The sequence below is a fragment of the Ascaphus truei genome, chromosome 1 (genome assembly GCF_040206685.1).
Source record: "Ascaphus truei isolate aAscTru1 chromosome 1, aAscTru1.hap1, whole genome shotgun sequence".
Lineage (NCBI taxonomy): Eukaryota > Metazoa > Chordata > Amphibia > Anura > Ascaphidae > Ascaphus > Ascaphus truei.
Genome location: NC_134483.1, coordinates 223,874,504 through 223,898,837, shown reverse-complemented (window position 1 = coordinate 223,898,837; position 24,334 = coordinate 223,874,504). Strand labels below are relative to the sequence as shown.

At 43.0% G+C, this 24,334-nt stretch overlaps 1 protein-coding gene across 4 annotated transcripts in view; it reads left to right on the top strand.

Moving 5' to 3' along the window:
• The window catches only part of YTHDC2 (YTH N6-methyladenosine RNA binding protein C2), a 68,739-nt gene that overhangs the window by 34,873 nt on the left and 9,532 nt on the right, over positions 1-24,334 (top strand). For all 4 annotated transcript variants that reach the window (XM_075601525.1, XM_075601544.1, XM_075601514.1 and 1 more), the window contains 11 exons: positions 1,824-1,906; positions 3,273-3,378; positions 3,847-3,966; positions 4,741-5,013; positions 7,236-7,362; positions 7,514-7,719; positions 15,383-15,578; positions 18,444-18,556; positions 21,274-21,566; positions 22,288-22,462; positions 23,119-23,322. In XM_075601525.1, the coding sequence (XP_075457640.1) occupies positions 1,824-1,906; positions 3,273-3,378; positions 3,847-3,966; positions 4,741-5,013; positions 7,236-7,362; positions 7,514-7,719; positions 15,383-15,578; positions 18,444-18,556; positions 21,274-21,566; positions 22,288-22,462; positions 23,119-23,322 (1,896 nt within the window). The remainder of the gene's footprint in view (positions 1-1,823; positions 1,907-3,272; positions 3,379-3,846; positions 3,967-4,740; positions 5,014-7,235; positions 7,363-7,513; positions 7,720-15,382; positions 15,579-18,443; positions 18,557-21,273; positions 21,567-22,287; positions 22,463-23,118; positions 23,323-24,334) is intronic.

Below are 24,334 nucleotides of genomic sequence, written 5' to 3'. Positions count from 1 at the left end.
AAGTGCCTTCAATTATAAATGGTGTCCATAATGCACTGCTTGAGTTGCCCGTTCCTATCAGTAGATGCATCTTGAGGCAACTATTTCCCCATTTTGTGTGAGGAATAGAAACTGCAGGCTTCATTCTTCCGAGTATATTGGGCAGCTGAAATGTATCAAAAGTTCCTCACCTTCTCGCCATCATTCTGGTTCTTTTTAATGGTGCAATAATAGAAAAAATAGGCTAAAGCGATCCAATGCCAGGAATTAAAGAAGACAGGTGAAGACAGGTGGTACAGTAGATGGTACAAGCCCACCCACAATCAGTCTCATTGGCAGGTTCCCCTGAATAATAAGCAATACTCACAAATCCTAGGAGTGGTAGGCAGGCTGTGCAGCTTCCAATATTGTAGTAAACAGGAATAAATGGAGAAGCAAAGCGCACAAGCAAAAACGGAGCAGGAAGGACCCAGAATCAAAAATAGAATAAAAGGGAACTTTAATGTGACAAAAGACCCATCCAACGCGTTTCGAACGTCAGAGCATTCTTTTTCAAGGATAAAACATAGTGTAATACCATCCATTAAATACCCTCTTACCTGCAGGCAGATTCGCGCCAAAAAACGGACGCACGATGACGTCATGACGCAATGCGCATCATCGCGCATGTGCAGAGCAATCCGGCGCCGTCTAAGGGCAAAACTATCCATGTAGGCAGTGTGATGTATTGTAGTAAGGGCAATGCATAAGATAACACAGTGATTCTAATAGTATAATAAGCAGGCAAATTCATACCCAAAACGGACAGACAATGACGTAGGATAGGTTGTAGGGGAGAGGCAGGAAGGCAGGACAGCAGGAGGTTACAGTAATCGAGACGGGAGAGAATGAGGGTCTGTGTCAGTGTTTTAGCAGTCGAGCAACAGAGGAAAGGGCATATCTTTGTAATATTGCGGAAGAAAAAGCGACCGGTTTTAGATACGTTTTGAATGAAAGGAGAATGTGAGAGAGGAGTAGAGTGTGACCCCTAGGTAGCGTTCTTGGGCTACTGGGTGAATGATAGTACTTCCAACAGTAATGTGGAAGGAGGTAGTAGGGCCAGGTTTGGGAGGAAGTATGAGGAGCTCTGTTTTTGCCATGTTAAGTTTAAGGCAGCGGAGGGCCATCCAGGATGATATAGCAGAGAGACATTCAGAAACTTTGGGCTGGTTAGCTGGTGTAAGGTCAGGGGTTGAAAAGTAAATTTGTTTGTCATCAGCATAAAGGTGATATTTAAACCCAGGAGATGTTATTAGGTCACCTAGAGAGAGTGTATAAAGAGAAAAGAGAAGAGGTCCTAGGACAGAGCCCTGGGGTTACCCCCACAGAGAGATCGATAGAGGAGGAGGAGGTGTTAGCAGAAGAGATACTGAAAGTATGATGGGAGAGGTAAGAGGAGATCCAGCATAGAGCTTTTTTCCGAATACCAAGAGTATGGAGAATGTGAAGGAGAAGAGGGTGGTCCACGGTGTCAAATGCTGCAGATAGGTCAAGTAATACGAGTGTAATGACCTCTGTCTTTGGCAGCATGGAGGTCATTAGTTATTTTAGTGAGGGTTGTTTCAGTGGAGTGAGCAGTGCGAAGCCAGATTGTAGCGGGTCTAGGAGAGAATAATTGGTGAGAAAGTGTAGCAAGCGAGACAATACAAGATGTGTCAATCCTCAAGTATCAGTCTGCTGATATTGAGTTTCTGTGCCGTATGACAATCTCCTTTCTGAGAAGTTCAACTCAAGAAAAAAAGTAGACTCCTAAAAAAAAAAGGATGAAAATAATATTTTTCTGAATGGATTTTTTTATATTTCAGAAATCTTTTGATGCTTTGAACCATGTTACCATGCTTAAAATGGTATGGATTTCTAAAGCCAGTGCAATTCAACGAAAAGGAAGGTAATGCAGACTATTCACATTTTCTACACCTTGGAAGACAGAAACTTGATGATCTTTTCCGCAGCATACTACAGCAATGTATTTCTGGTGTCTTAAGCAGTACATATACAGCTCAACCCCCTTATAACGCTGTTCTCGGGGTCCAAAGAATCACATGGCTTTTTAAGCGGATCACATTAGAAATAATGTACAATTGTATGCATTGTACAATAAAGTATTTAAGATGACAATAATCGTGTTGTAAAGTATTCATGAATATGAAAATTGGGAGCCACGCTTGCATCGCGGTATAAGCGGATTCGCGTTGTAACGGATCGCGTTATAACGGGGTTGAGCTGTATATATTTTTGCTGAGTTGATTTAACCCCCCTCCCCCCCCCCCCCCCAAATGTTTGTATGTGTGTTTGTATATATTTGTGTGACAAGACGACAGTCCAAGACCCTGGGAAAGCTGTCCGTAGACCTGTGGATTATTCACTGATTGCATGTGTTTGCCCTTTCATTGTTCGCACCAAGTGCCTCAGCCATTTTTGCACCAGGGCCATATGATGCCCATTCTATCGATCCCGTGTTTTTTTAAATTTTCCTCCCTCCTAATTTTGCTGGTGTCTCTGAGCGTGATTGACAATTAATTGACATTCAGGGCAAGAGTGTTATATTTTCTGAACATCACAATGTATAAAGATATTTTGTGTGTTATATATATCATACACATATATCGTACACATATATCATACATATTTTAAGTTGTGGTGGGTGAAAAAGGAGACAAGAAACCTCCACCGTATAGCATACAGCAAATAATAGCAAGCATTAGATTACAAGGGTTCCATGTAAAAATTGATTTCAGGCAAAAGGTGACACGGTGTGCTCTTTTGCATGTCATTTCCCAGAATCCCTTGCTGTTGTGTAAGTGCTGTGTGCTGGGTGATAATGGTGAAAGGCAGGGTTGCAGACCTGTCTAAGACATGCAAATGAGCATACAGTAATATTTCCATTTGCTATATGCTTTACTATGGAGGGTTTTTGTCACTTTTTTTACCCACCATAATTTAACCAAGAGTATTGAAACCTATCCCATGCATCATTTTGCAAAGCCAGTATAACCAACCCCACACTGAGGGGACCCATTAAGGTCGAAACGGCTGTCTGTGGGTGGGTTTACTGGCTACTCATCTTAAGGCTGCGGCCCCGCTAGCGCTGAACACGCTCATGCTTGAGGTGACATCAAGGGTGACGTCACCAGCTCTCCAAGCATGAGCGCCAGGTGTCCTGGCTATTTCTCAAGCGCACGCGGGGGAGGGGGGGGCGTTGCGGGCAAGTTGAGCGCGCTTGAAAAGTTTAATAAACATCTCATACTTTGCAGAGCAGGACGCTGCAGACCTGGAATCTGCTTCCGTTTGTTCAGCAGGCTCCGCTTCCAGAATATGTTGGAGTACCAGACCCCGGAATTATTACGAATGCCTTTGCATGTAAGCTTGAACCCTTTTGCTTTCGGTTGGTTACATTAGTGGAGGCACCTTTTATAACTGTGGGGAACAGTGACTGCTGTTGCATTGCTCAACATGCTGCTGATAATAAAACAAGGTAGTAACGACAACAGAGCATTTTTTTGCCATTAGAGAAATTAATATTATTGCAATTCAAGTGAACCTCTAATGTGTCTAATGCTAAGAAAACGCCAACCCTTAGGGCGATACTCATTAAGCAACCTTCTTCTATAAGACACAGCTTATTCAAGTTAATCTGCAGAAGACTGTTTAGTAAATATGAGCCTTAATCTCCAATAGTCTTTATATTTTATCCCGCTGCTGTGTGATCAAGGGAGTACAGGATGCAGCAATATTGTGTAGTAATTTTAGATCGTAATATTCCACAGGTATACGTTTTTTTATGGATAAAATCCATGCAGATTTTCAATTGATGTCTCCTATTTGCAGGAACTTTGCCTGCACACAAAACTGTTGGCTCCAATTAACTGTCCCATTGCGGATTTCCTGATGAAAGCCCCTGAGCCTCCACCAGCCTTAATAGTTCGAAATGCTGTACAGATGCTTAAGGTAACAGACTCCAAGACACAACTTAATTCTGCACGTTCTTCTATCCTTTTTTTATGATATGTTATCATAATGTCAAGGCCTTTGTCTATTGTCGTGGCATATGTCTGTGCAAGATGCCTGATTCAGAATCTCTGTAAGACGTGTAGGATAAATCGGATTGGCTTTGAAGTTTCTCATCACACTGCTTTTATTATTATTATTATTATTATTTATTATTATTATTATTATTATGACATGTGGTTTTAAAAAAAAAAATGAAACAAACACTTATCTGAACCTTTTCCACTTTTCCACTTCTATGACCCGAAGAGTTCAAATGAACTGTGAGTAGAGCAGGCATAATGACACAAGCAAAATTTTATTACCTGTCTATGACTCCATGCAGCTATTCATTCAGAGGCCTGGCTGTTGGAATTAATCCTTTACAGTGTATTTTTTTTATTGATTGGGTTTAACCATTATTTAACTTTTATTTTAATGTTTCCCACTCGCATTTGCTGAAGTAAAATCAAGGTCTGACCTGCTGATTGATTTTGTGCTACTGTTTATTCTAGGGCTTTGCATCATGTCCACAAGCGATATAAGACTATGCAGCAGGTTTTAATAGAAATATTAGCCCCTATGCATACAGTAAGTGTCCTGTAGATTGGGGTTTATGATTGGCTTGCAAACCTTTATATGTTATGCTCCTATAAAACTTAAATGCTAGTTATTTTATAAATATATGTATTTTGTTAATTGTACTTAACTACCCCAGTTGCCTTGTGTTTTCAGACCATAGATGCCATGGACACCTGGGAAGATCTGACAGAACTTGGTTATCACCTGGCAGACTTGCCAGTGGAGCCTCACCTTGGCAAAATGGTGCTGTGCGCTGTTGTTTTGAAGTGCCTGGATCCAATTCTGACCATAGCCTGCACTTTGGCATATCGAGATCCCTTTGTTCTGCCTACTCAGGCCTCCCAGAAACGTGCAGCCATGCTATGCAGAAAGCGCTTCACAGCAGGAACGTTTAGCGATCATATGGCACTACTCAGGGCTTTTCAGGTAGGGACAGTGAACTCAACAACATTACATTTACATGGGCTTTATGATGGTTTTTTTTTAATGTCCCTGGCTATTATTGTGTATATTTATTATTAATATAATGTATTTATAAAGTGCCAACATATTCCGCAGCGCGGTTCAATTGTCACAAGCATTGTGACATATAAATACAAATAAGGGCAAAGAAGCGCAAACGGGTACAGAAGGTAATGATGGTCCTGCTCGCGAGAGCTTACAATGTTCAGGGGATAAGGAGAAATGTTGAAACAATGGCTGATCATTGTGGGATGAGTATGCCTCAGGAACCAGTATGCTTTAGCTGCATAACTGGATCTATTAAGGTTTGGGGGTGGAGAAGCCAGTGGGGTGTTAGATTGGGTGGAGTTTGGTCCAGCCGCATAGCTGGTACCAATAAGGGTTGGAGGGGGGGAGGCAGGATGTTAGGGGTATGTCAGGAAGGTTTCCTTAAGAAGGTGAGTTTCAGAGCATTTTTTTAATGCCTGAAAGCTCGGGGGGTGAGTGTGATGGTACATGGTAGGGAATTCTAGAAAAAGTGGGTAGCACTGGAGACGTCTTGTAGGTAGGAATGAGAGGAAGTAATAAGGCATGAGGAAAGGGGGATGTCATGGGCAGAATGTAGGGGACGTTCAGGGATATGTTTGAGGGTGAGGGCTGAGATGTAAGGGGGGCAGCGTTGTTAAGAGCTTTGTAAGTCAGAGCTTGGGTTTTAAATTAATTTCTAGAGGCTATTGGAATCCAGTGTAGGGATTTTCATATTGTCGCAGCAGAAGTGGAGCGGTGAGTGAGGTAAATGAGCATGACTGCAACATTTTGGATGGATTGAATTTGGGACATGCGGACAAGGGGAATGTCTGCTAGGAGAAGGACAACTGGGAAGGAACCAAAGGACTGTTCTTGTCCTGGACTATACTTGGTGCTCAAATTGAGCAACTCACATGGGATAAAAGAGCCCAGGATCGCGTAACTTAAGCGGGATCCTGGAGGACAGTTATCAGCTCTTTCTTTGAGTATTGGAATTCCTGTTGTGTTCCCGAAATAACACTCCAAGTTTATTAGCTCACAGTGTCCAGGTATGCGTAACCTGTGTTTCGGGGAAGCCCTAAAGGGCTGTATCAGGGCTGAGCCTACACTACAAGCTCTTGTGGCAGCGGGTACCCAGAGTTCTGGGCACAGATCGGGGACCTCTGGTAGTGAGGCACCCCCCTGATGTGACAGACTTAAACTGCCTGCTTATACCTTTGGAAAAATGCAACTGTCCACAATGTAAAGTAACATATTTGTACCTACTAAGGGATGTAACGGTGATATTCTGTGGTTTCGCATAATGTACTGTATCTGCCTAACAACGGATAATTCAGATGTTTATGACACTCACTTTAAGTACACTCGCGAGTAAGGACATATCACCCAATAGGCAAACGGCAGCTCGCGCATGCGCCTGTCAGCACGTCCTGAACAGAAATACCGGCTCCCTACCTGTACCGAAGCTGTGCGCAAGCGGGGAGACTATAGAGCCTGTTACAAATGCGTTATTTACATCAGTTATGCAAGTATATGACGATTGCAGTACAGTACATGCATCGATAAGTGGGGAAAAAGGTAGTATTGTATTTCACTTTAAGTACATTTTCGCTTTACATATATGCTCTGGTCCCAATGCGTACGTTAATGCGGGGTATGTCTGTATACCGTAGGTATCTATGAAATCTCCAATGACAGACAATCAATTATCTTTACACTTGCCTAATTTTGGAAATTGGTTTATGTACTCTGCAGCCAATTCTCATCAATTATGTGAGATTAACAAAGAATCAGAACAGGCCTACTGTAGGTCACGGAAGCTTTTGTCTAAAATGTCAAGTATCCTACAAAGCCAATTCGCAAATTACATATACGTATTCTGTAAATACCATGTTCCCTTTCTACTGTACATAAAATGAAATCACTGTATTTTATTGTATGTTCGCAGACACGTGTGATGTGTATGTATTTATGCATATATAGCACACTCATGTGTACGTATTTGCGTGTAGCAGAGAAGGGGTTCGTTGTGCAGAATGTTGGCTTGCGCCTGTGTCCCACACTTCTCAGGCTCATGACCTTGTAGTGAAGAACGCAAGTATTAATATGAGAACTTGCTGGCAATCAGAAGTTCTTTGTTCTATGCAATCATATTGAACACGTTTTTCTGTTTGCTGCAGGCCTGGCAGAAAGCACGAAGCGATGGATGGGAAAGAGCGTTTTGTGAGAAGAACTTCCTTTCCCAGGCTACAATGGAAATAATCATAGGGATGAGAACACAGCTACTTGGCCAGCTCAGAGCTTCAGGTACATACTGTACCAGGCTGTGTAAAATGTTAATATATGAAATGATACAAAATGCTACTGTACGGCATTTGATGTGCTTTTGCTCTGCCTGCACAATTGTTCTAAAGCTTCTGAAGCGCTCATGAAACGTGCATCCTTCTCCTGTTCACAGGTTTTGTTAGGGCTCGGGGAGGTGGGGACATTCGTGACGTGAACACGAACTCTGAAAACTGGGCCGTGGTGAAAGCTGCTTTAGTGGCTGGGATGTACCCTAACCTGATACACGTGGATAGAGAAAATATGATGCTGACAGGCCCAAAGGAGAAGCGGGTGCGGATCCACCCTGCGTCTGTTCTGAGCCAGCCACAGTACAAAAAGGTAACCCTAATTCTAAAGCGCACAACAACATGTATTTGGGGCTTGTCAGTGCATTGCTGCTACTCTTCTGTTAATTGCTTTGTTGGCAACAGGGAAGAGTTTTGAATGCTAAAAATATTTGCACATCCTCTACCTCTATTTACATACGTTGTCAATGAAGTGATTTCATTTTAATCAGTCCTTTAATAGAGCTGGCAATATGTAATGGAAAAAATCATCTTTTTAGCTTTGGCATAACTGGCTTTACTTAAACACTCTCTCATGACATAACTTAATTATGAAAGCATCCAGTAGTTTTCTACTGTAGCACTGTTTCCCCCACCCTCTGGGGAAATCCACTCTATTGCTACCGTGTGGTGCTGAGGCATACCTGTTAGGTTCAGGAGAGCTGAGTGGATCTGCGATGTAATGGAGATCAGGACAGGCTTTTGGATATCATCTGTAGTTCTTTCCTCTTGGTGTTCAGTGCCTCCAGCTTCAGGGGGCTCTGGTAGTCCTCTCTGAAGCACATCAGTCATACACACCATGTACTGACTCAATCCAGGCTGGTGTATGATTAACAAAAGGGGCTTTATTCTTAGCAGTCACTGCATGATGGTATTACAGCGGTGCAAGGGTTCATGGTCTATACCTATACCAGATAGGCTTACACAGGCCATGAGTCACCACCTTCTATCACTCATAAGAGGGGCATGAGGGGGGTCAACAAGCCCACAGATTAACCCCTTACAGCCTGCAGCTAGCAGGACTTACATTACAGGGCCGGGAAAGATAGGCAGAATGACATACCCTGTTACACTACTATTACTTCTTAAATATACCCATCATTTAAATCTTCTAATAACAACAATTACTAAGCCTTGATCACGATCAATTGACATCTTTAACGTTTATTTTCTATTGTCCTATAAACATTTTGATTTTCAGTTTTGCTTTCGGACATAATTATCAAACCTATTAGACCACTTCAACGTCTATTACACCTCTTCAAATTTTTTTTATTTCAACGTTTGTCAGATTATAGTACCAATGTTCCATCGTTAAGGTACACAAAAGCGTGTGTAGTTCACCTGGAAGACTCAGTTTCTCAGGCATTTGGGTCTCTAAATGTCCAACTTTCTGAATATGTAGACACGTTTTGCAGCCGCTTGTTCGTGAGTTACCATCTTATCTAAGTGATAATAGTGATATTGTGATAAAATAATTAAATTGGAAATCTACAGTACATATCTCTGAGTCCCAATGGATGTAACATCTTTATAGTCTAACAGAAGATAGGTAGCGCTATATCCCACAAATGGGCTGGCTGCCCTTGATATAACCCTGACCCCTGGTCAGGTGATAGAAATGGAACGAAGTTATATCTATGGCGCTCTGCACTAGTATGTAAAAAACAATAGATAAATAATTTTATACAACCAGTATCACGGTAATGGTCCGTCCATAAAGGTGCTCCAACGTGATGGAATGGTACATGAAAGATTAAAAAATCAAAAATCATAGCATAATACTGCAACGCACAACATGCAACACATAACTAACACTAGACAAACGCTGAGGTAAACAGGTGACAATTAATATTAGAACACATTTAATTATTACATATCATATATAGAAATACATATATATATAAAAGGGTTCAATCAAGACACTCCAACTCGGGTGGGGGTACCTGCTTACCAGAGGCAAGAAGGTATCAGGCGTTGGATAAATTAAAGAGTATCCCCTCTTATGGATAGCAGCTGCCGTAGCTGACGTCTGTGCTGGGGCATGTAGTTCTCCTGTCCAGGCCGGGGTGGATCTTTTCCGACCTGCGGCGTCTGCCTCCTTCCGCAATCAGCACTGCACACGTGTAGTGGTGGCTGTGGGATGGTAGCCGCAGTCTCGTCCTGTCCTGCCCCACCAAACGCAGTGATAGCAACTTCCTGGAGATACGTACACATACGGCGGCGTCTTTAGCAGCGTCTCAGCAGAGGTCAGCTTCAAAGGGGATAGAAATCACACCAGAGTATGGGGTGTCGTGTAGAACCACCCTACGTGTTTCGAAAGTCCAGCTTTCTTCTTCAGGGGTGAAATATAATAATAATATAGTCCTTGTGAGTCCCGAATTATATAGTTCCGATTTAAAGAAACAGTGCGCGATTTCAAATAAGGTCATGCGCAGATGGCAATTATTGGGACTAGAACACTCAGCGCATGACAAGACAACAAACAAGACATATGAAAACAAAAAGAAGCAACAATAAGTGACAGATCACAATAAACAATAATGTAAATAAATAGACAAATCATAATTCATCAATGACACTATAGTCATAATATATTTAGATGAAAATCAATATAGATGACCAGATTAAGCGTATTAGAGGTCTATGAACAACCATAAACAAATGCAATGGAATAAAATAAAACAAAATATCTGGTGATTCCCTAGAGAAACAAGTTGAGCAATATGGAATACCTAAATCTGATGTAGTGGACAAAAAACACCAATTATCTATGAAGGGGTAAATCTTAATGCCTCCTATAGTGTAGTGTAATATTATAAAATAGTGTGTGAAGAATACTGTGTATTAATATTACAAGTTTATAGTCTGCATTAAGGACGACCATCAAATATTATTTGCCGTACCACAGGGGTTACGCTTCTGCTCAGACTGAATTTTTAGTGAACGGCGTTTAATTTTTATTGACTCATAATTTTATCTTGTTGGGAGGTCTTTTATCTTCAAGCACTATTATGGCAAAGTAAAATCCCTCTTCAACCTATTTATGGGTTGGTGGTACAGTAGATGTTCCCAATACTTGTAGGTGATAATAATAATAATAATAATAGCATGTTCTTGTATAGCGCTGCTAATTGTACGCAGCGCTTTACAGAGACATTTTGCAGGCACAGGTCCCTGCCCCGTGGAGCTTAAAATCTATGTTTTTGGTGCCTGAGGCACAGGGAGATAAAGTGACTTGCCCAAGGTCACAAGGAGCTGACACCGGGAATTGAACCAGGCTCCCCTGCAGCAATCTCAGTGTCAGTCAGTGTCTTTACTCACTGAGCCACTCCTTAACCCTAGGTGATCATTTAAATAGCTTCCCTATTGTTTTTTTTATATTGCAGATAAATTGATAGTTTGATTTTTGTTTAGATGTCCCTGTGATTAATTGTTTGCTTTTGTTGAGGGAATTAATGATAACTGTTTGAATTTACCATTCAGGTCTCGTCTTCATACATGTACTGTACATGACGGCAAAAACTTTAAAAAGCAATTATGCACAAAAATATGTAGTGGTTTGTGTGTGACAGAGATTGTCAATGTGTGTGTGGCAGAGATTTTCAGTCTGTGTGTGCGCGCACGAGAGTGTTACTGTGTGTGTGTGTGTGTGTGTGTGTGTGTACGATTCTATATCAGTGTGACACAGCCGTCGATGGAAGGGGTTAGCCGAAACACAACCCCCCCCCACCCTCTCTTCCTCTGCGCCTAACAAAACACCGACTCTTAAAAATTCTCACGGGCTCCTAAGTATTACATTTTTTTGGCTTTTGCCTTTATTATCTCTTGATAAATATATTTCTGAGTTTAAGAACAGCGCTAGATTTGTATATAAGATAGCCCCAACATTGGGTAGTTTGTGATTTTCTAGTTTCTTTCTCATCAAGTAAACCTAAACCCTGGTTGAATTTACCGGGTATGTTCAAATGTTAGTGCAATGTGTAAGTGTTGCCAATATGTCAATAAGTTCTGACTCTTATACTGGTAAAGCTGATGAGTAATTTACTAATTGCAATACAGCAAATGTAATTTACCTTTTGACAAGCAAATGCGGAGTACTGTATGTTGGCCTCTTCAGACATTTACTATTTGCCATACAGACATACCCCGGTTTAAGGACACTCACTTTAAGTACACTCGCGAGTAAGTACAAATCGCTCAATAGGCAAACGGCAGCTCACGCATGCGCCTGTGAACACGTCCTGAAAAGCAATACTGGCTCCCTACCTGTACCGAAGCTGTGCGCAAGCGGGGAGACTATAGAGTCTGTTACAAATGCGTTATTTACATCAGTTATGCACGTATATGATGTTTACAGTACAGTACATGCATCGATAAGTGGGAAAAAGGTAGTGCTTCACTTTAAGTACATTTTCACTTTACATACATGCTCCGGTCCCATTGTGTACGTTAATGCGGGGTATGCCTGTATTGAAAATAATGATGGGGTTTTCGGTAGCTAATATTTTCCTTCATGTCTTGATGGGACGATATACTTTTTTGTTTTTTCCGTATCCGGAGATATGAACATGTGGTCATTTATCTGATGGGTGGCACTTTTTTTTTTTCTCCCAATGGGACTAAAAGTGCTTCACAATTACAGTATGGAGCACGGTTCGCTGCACATAGAATTATTACAGACATTGTTCCTGCCCTGTGGAGCTTACAATCTGTTTTGGTGGCTGAGGCACAGGGAGATTAACGTGTCTGCCCAAGGTCACAAGGAGCTGACACCGGGATTTGAACCAGGTTCCCCTGCTTCAAACTCAGTGTCGCTCTTTCAGCCATGCGTGCTGTATACACAAGATTCCTATGGGGTTAAATGACGTTACTATTTTTTTACAATGTTGAGAGGAATCCTCTCTCACAGCTGATGGGCACTTACGTGATGACGTGTGCCCTACGCACACGTTAGTGCCGATCAGCTGTGTGAGAGGATTCCTTGTTGAAGGCAATGAGAAGTGAACACCAAAGGTTTCGTGTTATATCTGCATGGCATCCAGTTAAAGATTTGTGAGGCGACCGGGCACTGGAGATTTTGTCTACTAGCCAACGGATTTCGGGTGTTCCAAGCTTTCGTTCCATTCGCAATACCAGGTTCCTGGCGTAATGCGAGTACGTGGACGGGCTGTCGGCACAACTGTATAACTCCCTCCCTGTTGATTTGCTATCTGAGTGAGTTCTACCGCATTTATCCCGGATCAGCATGTATATTGTCTCCTGTGCTACAGTTTGGGGGCTTAGCTTGACGGGTTCTGCGTACCATTACTATACTGGACTATATACACGGTGGGAGTGGTGGGTTTCTTTTGAGCCTTATATACATGCGCATTAACCCCTCCGGAGTTACTGGACTGCTACACCTTATACCTCACTTTAACCCATGTCCATCTGGAGTCTATGCTTATATATGGAACTTTCATCTACCACTTCTCCTAATATACAGCAGCCTTCACCATACTGTGTGCCCCATATATTTCAATCCTCCTCACTGGAATACAGCATATGATTGCCGATATTTGTTCTTTATACAGTACATTATCTACAATTGTTTTTTATCTTCATAATATATCATTGATTCAGGTTACTTGCTTGCCCTGTATTTTACTAAGATTGTTCATTTTTGTACCTACTACATACATTTTGCGCTCTATTCCATCTTTTGTACACATAATTATGGATTAGGTCAGGGAAGCGCAAACTTTTGATGCTGCGCCCCCTGCCTGGCCTCCCCCGGTCTTGCGCCCCCTCTCCTACCTGGCAGCAGCATGAAATGACGCTCCGGGGTTACGTGACGTCAGGTCACGTGACCCGACGCCGGTGACGTCACATGAGCCTGTGCGTCATTTGACGCCGCGTTGCCATGGAGCCGCATCTGAATCCCGGTAAGTTTTAGTGTTGCAGAGTTTGTTTGAGGAGGTACCCGGGCGCTATCTCTATGTAGTTTATCTGATGTGCAGAAGTATAAAAAGAGTGGTGTAATACTGCCTGTAAATGGTTTTCAAGTAGTATCCTCTCGTGACTCGGAACCCCAGCAGGATCTATCCAGGACCCTTATAGGTAATGAATACAAAAAGGATGGGGGAGCACAATGGTTGGAAACAGGCAGTGTTAGAGAACTGGTGATTGCTTTTTAAGGTGAAGCGGTTATATCTTGAGCGGATGTGTTAGCTCAGGTGTCTAATCTCTAATTGGAAGGATAAGCACACATGGGTGTACGTGTGTTGGTGTGAAGGTGAAATGAAATAAAGATATATAAAACTTACACGGCCTTGTGTAAGCCCTGTCACATCAAGGTTTCTTTGGGAGTCCCGTGTGCTTCTGATGAGGCTTTTCTTCTTGCGATGCGGGTTCTTCTTCTTGATGTCTACCCCTTGCTTTTACCTTCCACAGAATTATATTCTGTGTTTGTTTTTTATTTTTTATTTTTTATTTTTCATGTTTTATTAAAGTTAGTGTTTTTACCCTCCAGACATTAGTGTCTTTTATATTAACCCCATCTTCACCAGCACCTACAACTGGAATAGAAGAGCAAGATACCGCTAAGAGTGTGTACTCACACTGGCCCGTGTGAGTATCGTGTTATATTTACCATCAATACCCTTATACCCCACCCTTTCATCATCTGATATTCTGATTGGGCAACACCTAGAAGTGTACAAGATACCAAGATAGGATTACACCCACACTGGTCCGTAGGAAATCCCCCTGGAGTGGCACTGTGAATCAACGAAGTAAGTGGCCGCTACATCAAGAAGAAGAACCCGCATCGCAAGAAGAAAAGCCTCATCAGAAGCACACGGGACTCCCAAAGAAACCTTGATGTGACAGGGCTTACACAAGGCCGTGTAAGTTTTATATATCTTTATTTCATTTCACCTTCACACCAACACACGTACACCCATGTGTGCTTATCCTTCCAATTAGAGATTAGACACCTGAGCTAACACATCCGCTCAAGATATAACCGCTTCACCTTAAAAAGCAATCACCAGTTCTCTAACACTGCCTGTTTCCAACCATTGTGCTCCCCCATCCTTTTTGTATTCATTAGTGTTGCAGAGGCCTGTGGTTGGGTTTGTTAGTGTTTGGTTGTGATTTGGGTTGACACACTCATGGTGTTTCTATCGCTGTTAGAATTGCGTATTTAAACCCACATTCACAGGTTTTGGCACATACATGCCTCTGAAGTGCCGGGTTTTGGAGTAATCCGCATGTTGTGTTCTGTCTCCACAACCAGTATGTATTTTACAATTAATACGTCTTTATAAAATCTGTGGCAGTTTCATACATGCCCACAGGGAGGCGCTATCTTTTGTAATGAACTTCACGTGCATTGAGACGTGTTAGTGACTGACACAATGGAACTTGCTTTGGAAACCTCCGGTTTTGTCTACCTGTACAGTGTATGTGTGTATATATGTATACGTATATATATATGTATATATATGTATATATATATATATATATATATATATATATATATGTGTGTGTATGTATTTATATATAATATATATGTGTATGTATATATGTATGTGTGTGTATATATACATAAACATATATACATATACATATATGTATAAAGACGAGACCTGAATTGTCCTTTTTTACAAGAATTTATTACTATATACTTTTACTTTTTCTTTTTAAACATTTTTTGTGTGAGTGCATAATATTGTACTTTTCTGTCTATGGTCACTTAAGGTAATATATAAAGTTTATAAACGCTTTATTGCGCCCTTTACATTTCTTTTCACTTGAACCACAGCCTACAATGAAACGTATAACGGCAAATTTCTTGACTCCATATATTCATTAAAAATACTCGATAATATGTATGCCATAAGTAGAAAATAAAGTACGTCCTTTTTTTTTTTTTTTTCACCCCCACATAGATCCCTCCAGCAAATGGTCAGGCGACCGCTATCCAAGCTCTGCCCACAGATTGGCTGATATATGATGAGATGACCCGTGCTCATAGAATCGCGAACATCAGATGCTGCTCTGTGATCACACCTGCCAGTACAATCATATTCTCCGGACCTGCCAGGCTGCCAAGTAATGCTTTGCAAGAGCCATCTTCCTTCAGAGGTAGAATACTTTTTTGTTTTGTTTTTTTTACCACTACAATTTTCTACAGCTTAATAGAAGTTCTATAATCATTGTATAATCGAAAATAAATACTCGTTATAAAGTCTTTTATAGATTTGGTTTCACGGTATTTGAATAATAATTCTGCCGTGTGTTCTAATATGAATATCCAATATAATCTTGCTTACGTTTTACTGGTACTATGCAATAATATAAATAATGAATGGATATCGCATGTATAACAGCAGGTAAGTCTACGCTTATAGTGCCGGCGACGCGGTCGGTCGCTGGAAAATCAGATAGAGATGACTTCCAGCGATCGCAACCAATCCGTTGCGGCGTCGCGCTTACTATAAGCGCATGCGACAGCGGCAATGCATTTGTTTTGCCGCGCTGTCGCCGGCACTATAAGCGCAGTCTGTCGTATTGGTACCACAGACTCCCACCACCACAGACTCCCAGACTCCCACCACCACCACAGACTCCCAGACTCCCACCACCACAGACTCCCAGACTCCCACCACCACAGACTCCCAGACTCCCACCACCACCACAGACTCCCAGACTCCCACCACCACAGACTCCCAGACTCCCACCACCACAGACTCCCAGACTCCCACCACCACAGACTCCCAGACTCCCACCACCACCACAGACTCCCAGACTCCCACCACCACAGACTCCCAGACTCCTACCACCACAGACTCCCAGACTCCCACCACCACAGACTCCCAGACTCCCACCACCACAGACTCCCAGACTCCCACCACCACAGACTCCCAGACTCCCACCACCACAGACTCCCAGACTCCCACCACCACAGACTCCCAGACTCCCACCACCACAGACTCCCAGACTCCCACCACCACCACAGACTCCCAGACTCCCACCACCACAGACTCCCAGACTCCTACCACCACAGACTCCCAGACTCCCACCACCACCACAGACTCCCAGACTCCCACCACAGACTCCCAGACTCCCACCACAGACTCCCAGACTCCCACCACAGACTCCCAGACTCCCACCACCACCACCACCACAGACTCCCAGACTCCCACCACCACCACAGACTCCCAGACTCCCACCACAGACTCCCAGACTCCCACCACAGACTCACAGACTCCCAGACTCCCACCACCACCACAGACTCCCAGACTCCCACCACCACCACAGACTCCCAGACTCCCACCCCACCACAGACTCCCAGACTCCCAACACCACCACAGACTCCCAGACTCCCACCACCACCACAGACTCCCAGACTCCCACCACCACCACGGACTCCCAGACTCCCACCACCACCACAGACTCCCAGACTCCCACCACCACCACAGACTCCCAGACTCCCACCACCACCACAGACTCCCACCACCACCACAGACTCCCAGACTCCCACCACCACCACGGACTCCCAGACTCCCACCACCACCACAGACTCCCAGACTCCCACCACCACCACAGTCTCCCACCACCACCACAGACTCCCAGACTCCCACCACCACCACAGACTCCCAGACTCCCACCACCACCACAGACTCCCAGACTCCCACCACCACCACAGACTCCCAGACTCCCACCACCACCACAGACTCCCACCACCACCACAGACTCCCAGACTCCCACCACCACCACAGACTCCCAGACTCCCACCACCACCACAGACTCCCAGACTCCCACCACCACCACAGACTCCCAGACTCCCACCACCACCACAGACTCCCACCACCACCACAGACTCCCAGACTCCCACCACCACCACAGACTCCCAGACTCCCACCACCACCACAGACTCCCAGACTCCCACCACCACCACAGACTCCCAGACTCCCACCACCACCACAGACTCCCAGACTCCCACCACCACCACAGACTCACAGACTCCCAGACTCCCACCACCACCACAGACTCACAGACTCCCAGACTCCCACCACCACCACAGACTCCCAGACTCCCAGACTCCCACCACCACCACAGACTCCCAGACTCCCAGACTCCCACCACCACCACAGACTCCCAGACTCCCAGACTCCCACCACCACCACAGACTCCCAGACTCCCACCACCACAGACTCCCAGACTCCCACCACCACAGACTCCCAGACTCCCACCACCACAGACTCCCAGACTCCCACCACCACAGACTCCCAGACTCCCACCACCACAGACTCCCAGACTCCCACCACCACAGACTCCCAGACTCCCACCACCACAGACTGCCAGACTCCCACCACCACAGACTCCCACCACCACAGACTCCCACCACCACAGACTCCCACCACCACAGTCTCCCACCACCACAGTCTCCCAGACTCCCACCACCACAGACTCCCAGACTCCCACCACCACAGACTCCCAGACTCCCACAACCACCACAGACTCCCAGACTCCCACAACCACCACAGACTCCCAGACTCCCACCACCACCACAGACTCCCAGACTCCCACAACCACCACAGACTCCCAGACTCCCACCACCACCACCGACTCCCAGACTCCCACCACCGACTCCCAGACTCCCACCACCACCACAGACTCCCAGACTCCCACCACCACCACAGACTCCCACCACCACCACAGACTCCCACCACCACCACAGACTCCCACCACCACCACAGACTCCCACCACCACCACAGACTCCCACCACCACCACAGACTCCCACCACCACCACAGACTCCCACCACCACCACAGACTCCCACCACCACCACAGACTCCCAGACTCCCACCACCACCACAGACTCCCAGACTCCCACCACCACCACAGACTCCCAGACTCCCACCAATGTTGACATTTTGGAATCATGTCTTTTAGCCTTTTTTGACGTCTGTACATATGATTTCTCTTGGACATTTTTTTTGCAGCAGTGGACGGTGTCCCGAATGACAGTAGTGACAGTGAGATGGAGGACAGGACCACCGCTACGTTGGCAACACTAAAGCTGGACGAATGGTTAAATTTTAAGCTAGACCCTGAGGTCAGTATGTTGTGACCAGTATTACATTTTGATATGCTCAATATGACTATGTACCAACGCATCATATCTTATTATTTCTGTCATCTAACCTTTTGAAGGGAAATAAGAGCACCCCCTTCCATTAAAGGAGAATTACATGTCGGGATCCCCCTTCCTGTACAGAATGAATTCTGCAATTTAATGCAATACTTTGTATTCATGCCAGTTACCAACTAAATCTTATGGTTCTGAGAGAACCAATATCTTAACCCCTTCGCTGCCAGACGTGCAAGCAACACACACTGTAATGTAATGCATTTGTGGCCTCTGATGCTGCAAAAGTGGTTCATGTTTTTAATTACTGATATTTATTTTAAACACACTTCTGACTTTTGGGGGGGGGGGGTGAAAGGGGCCAATTCTTATTACAGAACCCCTTCGAACATCTATTGAGAGATTTGAAAAGGAAAAAATCCAGCGTGCTATAAGTATTATTTAGTAAAGAGTGAGTGCCTATAGTGGGGGCAGAGATCAAACAGTAATTAGATAGAATACTATTATGGGCATAAGTGCGCCTATAAAGTGTAAACTATAAAGTAGGAACCTTATTACATCTACAAAAAATATATATATAGTCAGAATAAAAATAGGTTCAATCAATTACCATACCCAACGGTAATTATAAGATATATGATACAAAGTGAAAATTCCATTCTTTACTTTTATAGAAACCACATCAGTGTCAGGGGAGTCTGCTGCTATCCATACCTAGGACTCAGCATCGCAAATCTAGAATAAAAACAAGAGAGAACAGTGCATGACTCATGGTTAAAGCTGCAGTTCAGTCAATATCCTGCATGTGTGTTTTTTTTAATAAATCAGTTCTTTAGTAAGAAAAAATACTTTTAGCATTTTCTGTTTTTAAAAAAACAACTTTGAAAGACCAATTTTCTTGTATTCTATTTTAACAGCCATTTGCTAAGGCACTGCCCCTTCATGTCTTGTCACAAGCCCTGGCACATCCCTTTGTCAGCCCTGCCCTCCCTCTAGCACTTGTCAGTGCAGGATTGCTCATGAATATTCATGAGCTTCCACTGCCAGTCAAGCAGATTATAAACAAATCCCAGCTTTTAATATGTCACCAAATTTCGACCTATCAATACATGGAAAACGAATTGACCTGCAGCTGTACAGTTCTTTAGCTAATTAGAGATTGCACACATAAAACTATTGAAGTAAAAAAATAAATGTAAAAAAAAAAAAAAAAAAAGACTGAACTGCAGCTTTAAGTATATCAAAAAAGTGTATTTAGTAATAAAAAGGTAAGTATCGCGCCTACAAATAAAATAGATAAATCAGGCTTATCATATAAAACCGTAACCGTCTCCTGATGAAGTAGCAGGTAGCTACGAAATGTGTTGAAATTCTAATTGATACCTCCGGAGAGCTGGTATTACCTGTTCTATGTCTTGCTTTTGAACATTTCCATTTTCCTGGACTTTGAGACGTTTCCCGTAGCCGTGGGATTGCGGCCGTCTCTGACGTCATCATCCTGCAAGACTCAACGTCCTCACTTTTAAAGATTTACACTCTTCTGCTCCTCCTTACATCTCAGCCCTAATTTCTCGTTATGCACAATCCCGATTCTTGCGTTCTGCTCAAGGATGTCTTCTCTCTACCCCCTTTGTATCTAAAGCCCTCTCCCGCCTTAAACCTTTCTCACTGATTGCCCCACACCTCTGGAATGCCCTTCCCTTCGATACCCGACTAGCACCCTCTCTATCCACCTTTAAGACCCACCTTAAGACACACTTGCTTAAAGAAGCATATGAATAGCACTGTAGTTATTACTAGACACGATACATAAAGCTTGGCCCCCTGCAGAAGCACTTACCAAAATGCCCTCCTACTGTTTCTGTACGTTCCTCCTACATACCAATTAGATTGTAAGCTCCTAGGAGCAGGGACTCCTCTTCCTAAATGTTACGTTTGTCTGAAGCACTTATTCCCATGACCTGTTATTTATATTTATTTATTATTTGTTATTTATATGATTACCACGTGTATTACTACTGTTAAGCGTTATGTACATTAATGGCGCTATACAAATAAAGACATACAATGCAATACTCCACAAAACTAGGGGGTGAGTGTATCTCCTCGGTGTGCCTCTTTACTGCTTTATGGATTGTGAGCGTGGAAGTCCAACTACGAGGTGCTGCTACAATCTTCGGCTGCATTGGTCCAGCTTGTGCGTACTAGACCTCTGATAGTTGGGAACCATCGGACACAGCCAAGCAGGGGGCCACCCCATGATCTCCCAAAGAGACCTGTTATGGTTTTATATGATAAGCCTGTTTTGTTTTTTTAATATATATATATTTTGTTGTAAGTGCGATATATAACCTATTTATTACTAAATACACTTTTTATGTACTTCACCATGAGTCATGCGCTGTCCTCTTTTGTTTTTATATTTTGAGACCCACGATGTGAGAGAGCTGTGTTAGTTAGCCGTTGGGGTGCTACTCTAAATATTTCACATATCTCCTTAGTTTAGACTACCGTGCCATTCTATTTTCTCACATACTGTACAATAAGAGAGAGATCTTTGTGTAGCCAAATTAATATTGTATAATATACAGCATGTTAGTTTTAGAAGGATGCTGAAGTTTAGCCCACATCCCCCAAATATTATATGGATAACGATAAAAAAAGTAATTTATCGTTTATTTTAGGCTGCCAGTCTTCTGCTGCAACTCAGGCAGAAGTGGCACAGTTTGTTTTTGAGACGAATGCGGTCTCCCTCAAAACCTTGGTCTCAAGTTGATGAAGCTACCATCAGAGCAATCATCGCTGTGTTAAGCACGGAGGAGCAATCTGCAGGCTTGCAACAGCCTTCTGGAATTGGCCAAAGACCAAGACCAATGTCTTCTGAAGAGCTTCCACTGACTTCTTCATGGAGGTCAAACAATAGCCGGAAGAGCTCAGCAGAAACGGAATTCTGCGATGATCCGTCTAATGTAGACAGGTATTCTTTCATTTTATTCCTGGTTGAGTTATCCAGAAACTTAGTTTGAAAATGTGTTTATTATATCAGGAGTGGCCAACTCCAGTCATCAAGCGCTGCCAACAGGTTTGAACCGCTGATTGAGCCACCTGAAGCAGGGATATCTATAAAACCTGACCTGTTGTTGGCCCTTGAGGATTTAGCCTGTTGACGAAATACATTGAGCAACACATTGTTTTGTTTGTTGTATAGTGCTGCTAGTTTTACTTGGCGCTTTACATAGACATTTTGCAGACACAGTCCCTGCCCCGTAGAGCTTACAATGTATGTTTTTGGTGCCTGAGGCACAGGGAGATAAAGTGACTTGCCCAAGATCACAAAGAGCCGACACCAGGAATTGAAACTTCAAACACAGTGCCAGAATCAGAGTCTTTACTCACTGAACCGTTCCTTCAGCCTGACTTATTGTTGATGGAATTTGTGACTGTAATTGTTCAGTTATCCGACTCTGCTAAAATATATAACTCACTCATTTTAATGACAGATTTGTTATTACAATTATTCTTTGTATATAGGGGAAGGAAAGCAAGGTGTGATGTTTTTTGGAAAGTGTAAAAATGTTTGTTAATTGGTTCCAGTTGATTAAGCTGAATCCAGCTTTAAAAAATAAATGTAATGCCGTGTATGGTTTCTCAGGGTCCATGTTTGCTGTATTATTGGACATTTCTTTTATCCACTGCAGAACAGTTCTGAAAACTCCATCCCCAGCCTTCCACCAACCAGCAAAATACAAAGAAAGAGGGATTTTGCATCCAAAACGCCCTGAAGAGAGAATAGATCAGTCATCTGTGAAATCAACAGACAGCAGTAGCTACCCCAGCCCGTGTGCAAGTCCTTCTCCCCCATCATCTGCAAAGGTACCTGCAATACGAGTAAAGACAATTTTCCTAATCTGGTATGTGTTGTGGTGTGATATAGCAGTGATTGAAAGCATTGTTATGTTAATGAAACGCCCAAAAGTGTATTTTTTTGAGAGCATGATTGTAAAACTGTTTCGTTTTAGAGATTCTTTGCTGTTAGATACATGCGTATCTAACTTACAATTTTGAGGTGCAGCTGTGGCCAAAATGAATGGAATAGTTTGCTCAAACTCTGGTAGGCGTCTTATAAAGTACAGATCTGTCCAATGTTATTGGCTTGTAAAACACAATAGTAAAGCAAGTACAATGCACCACATTGCATTTTCCTCAGGTGGGAGCTTACCTACCTTTTTTATAATTCAATATTTTTTATTTTTTTTATTTTTTACAGATTTTAATCAAATTCTTAACCTTGTATGGAAACACAGGTTTTCCACACATAGGAATGAGCTGTGTTCTCTCTACATGCAAGAAACTGAATAAAAAAAAGAACCTTCTCGCCTGTCTGCTTGCTTGTATGCATTTATAAAGCTTTGCTGGACAGACCATTAATTTGCAGCAATGTGGCAGATGACATTTGGTTCATCTGTAATACACTTTATCCTACTAATACATTTTCAGCTAAATGCCATTTACTTTTTTTTCCCCTTTAGGGCTCAAAATCACCTTCACCACGACCAAATATATCGGTCCGTTACTTTATAATGAAGAGCAGCAACCTGCGAAACCTTGAGATATCTCAGCAGAAAGGAATTTGGTCCACGACCCCAAGTAATGAACGCAAACTGAACCGAGCCTTTTGGGGGAGCAGCACGGTGTACTTGGTGTTTTCTGTTCAAGGATCAGGACACTTTCAGGTGAGAAGTCTCCTCTCCGACTAATGCGCAAAGCACAATAGCAACTGATTTACCAAAGAAAATATTTCTATAAGAGCAAGGGGATTTGTATGGGATAAGTCTTCTCTTTTTTTTTTTTTGCACCAATCTTGTTTTCTGTTCTAGAATTTTTCTCAATTTTGGCCCAGTTTTACAGTCAAAATAGGAAATGGAAGGGCTCCGGCGCAACTGCGCATGACAAACTCCAAGCAACTCCCGGATGACTTCAACAAAACTTTATTGCACCGAACACACTAGGGCTACACCACTGTCTCCCCCTCTCAAAATTAGAGCACAATTAAAAGCACTGATTGTTTTGTTGCATAAACACAGCCCCACACCGTTGCACTATAACACTGATTTGTGCACAGGTGTAGTCCAGTATTCACTCGCGCTACATTTTTTGTTTAGTAGATGGCGCTGCTTTTTATTTATTACTTACGTGTCCTTTTTGTTTCATTTCAAAATGTTCAGCCACTTGTAATTAAGTGGGTCTTGAATGTATGAAGTCCCGATTTTATGTCTGCATTGCTTTACATTTCAAAAGTAAATTGCATACAACCCTATCCTGAACAATTTGCTGCAGATTATACAGTATTACAAGCATTATCTTAAAGCATATTTGCCTCTTCATTAGCAGATGTCATGTTTGCAATGCTAATTTTTTGTTGGAAATTGTTATTCAATACTCGCACCTAAAACGCCAATATATTGACTCTCTTGGTACTTATACAGGTTATATAAAAAATTCCAAAGAGCAGGACCAGCAATTGTCAATATTCTACTTCACTTCATCTCGGCTAATTAAGATGTCCTCTTTTTAGCAGTCAGGTTGAACCTAGTAATTCCTGCAGGTCAGACCCTCATCATTTAGTGACTTTATTGACTATTCAGTGTGCCAATCCTGACTCCCACGGTTGATTGAGTATCTAACGAATATTTTAATGCGTGTGTGTCTCTGTCTTCTGGACTTCTAGAAGAAATAACAATGTCA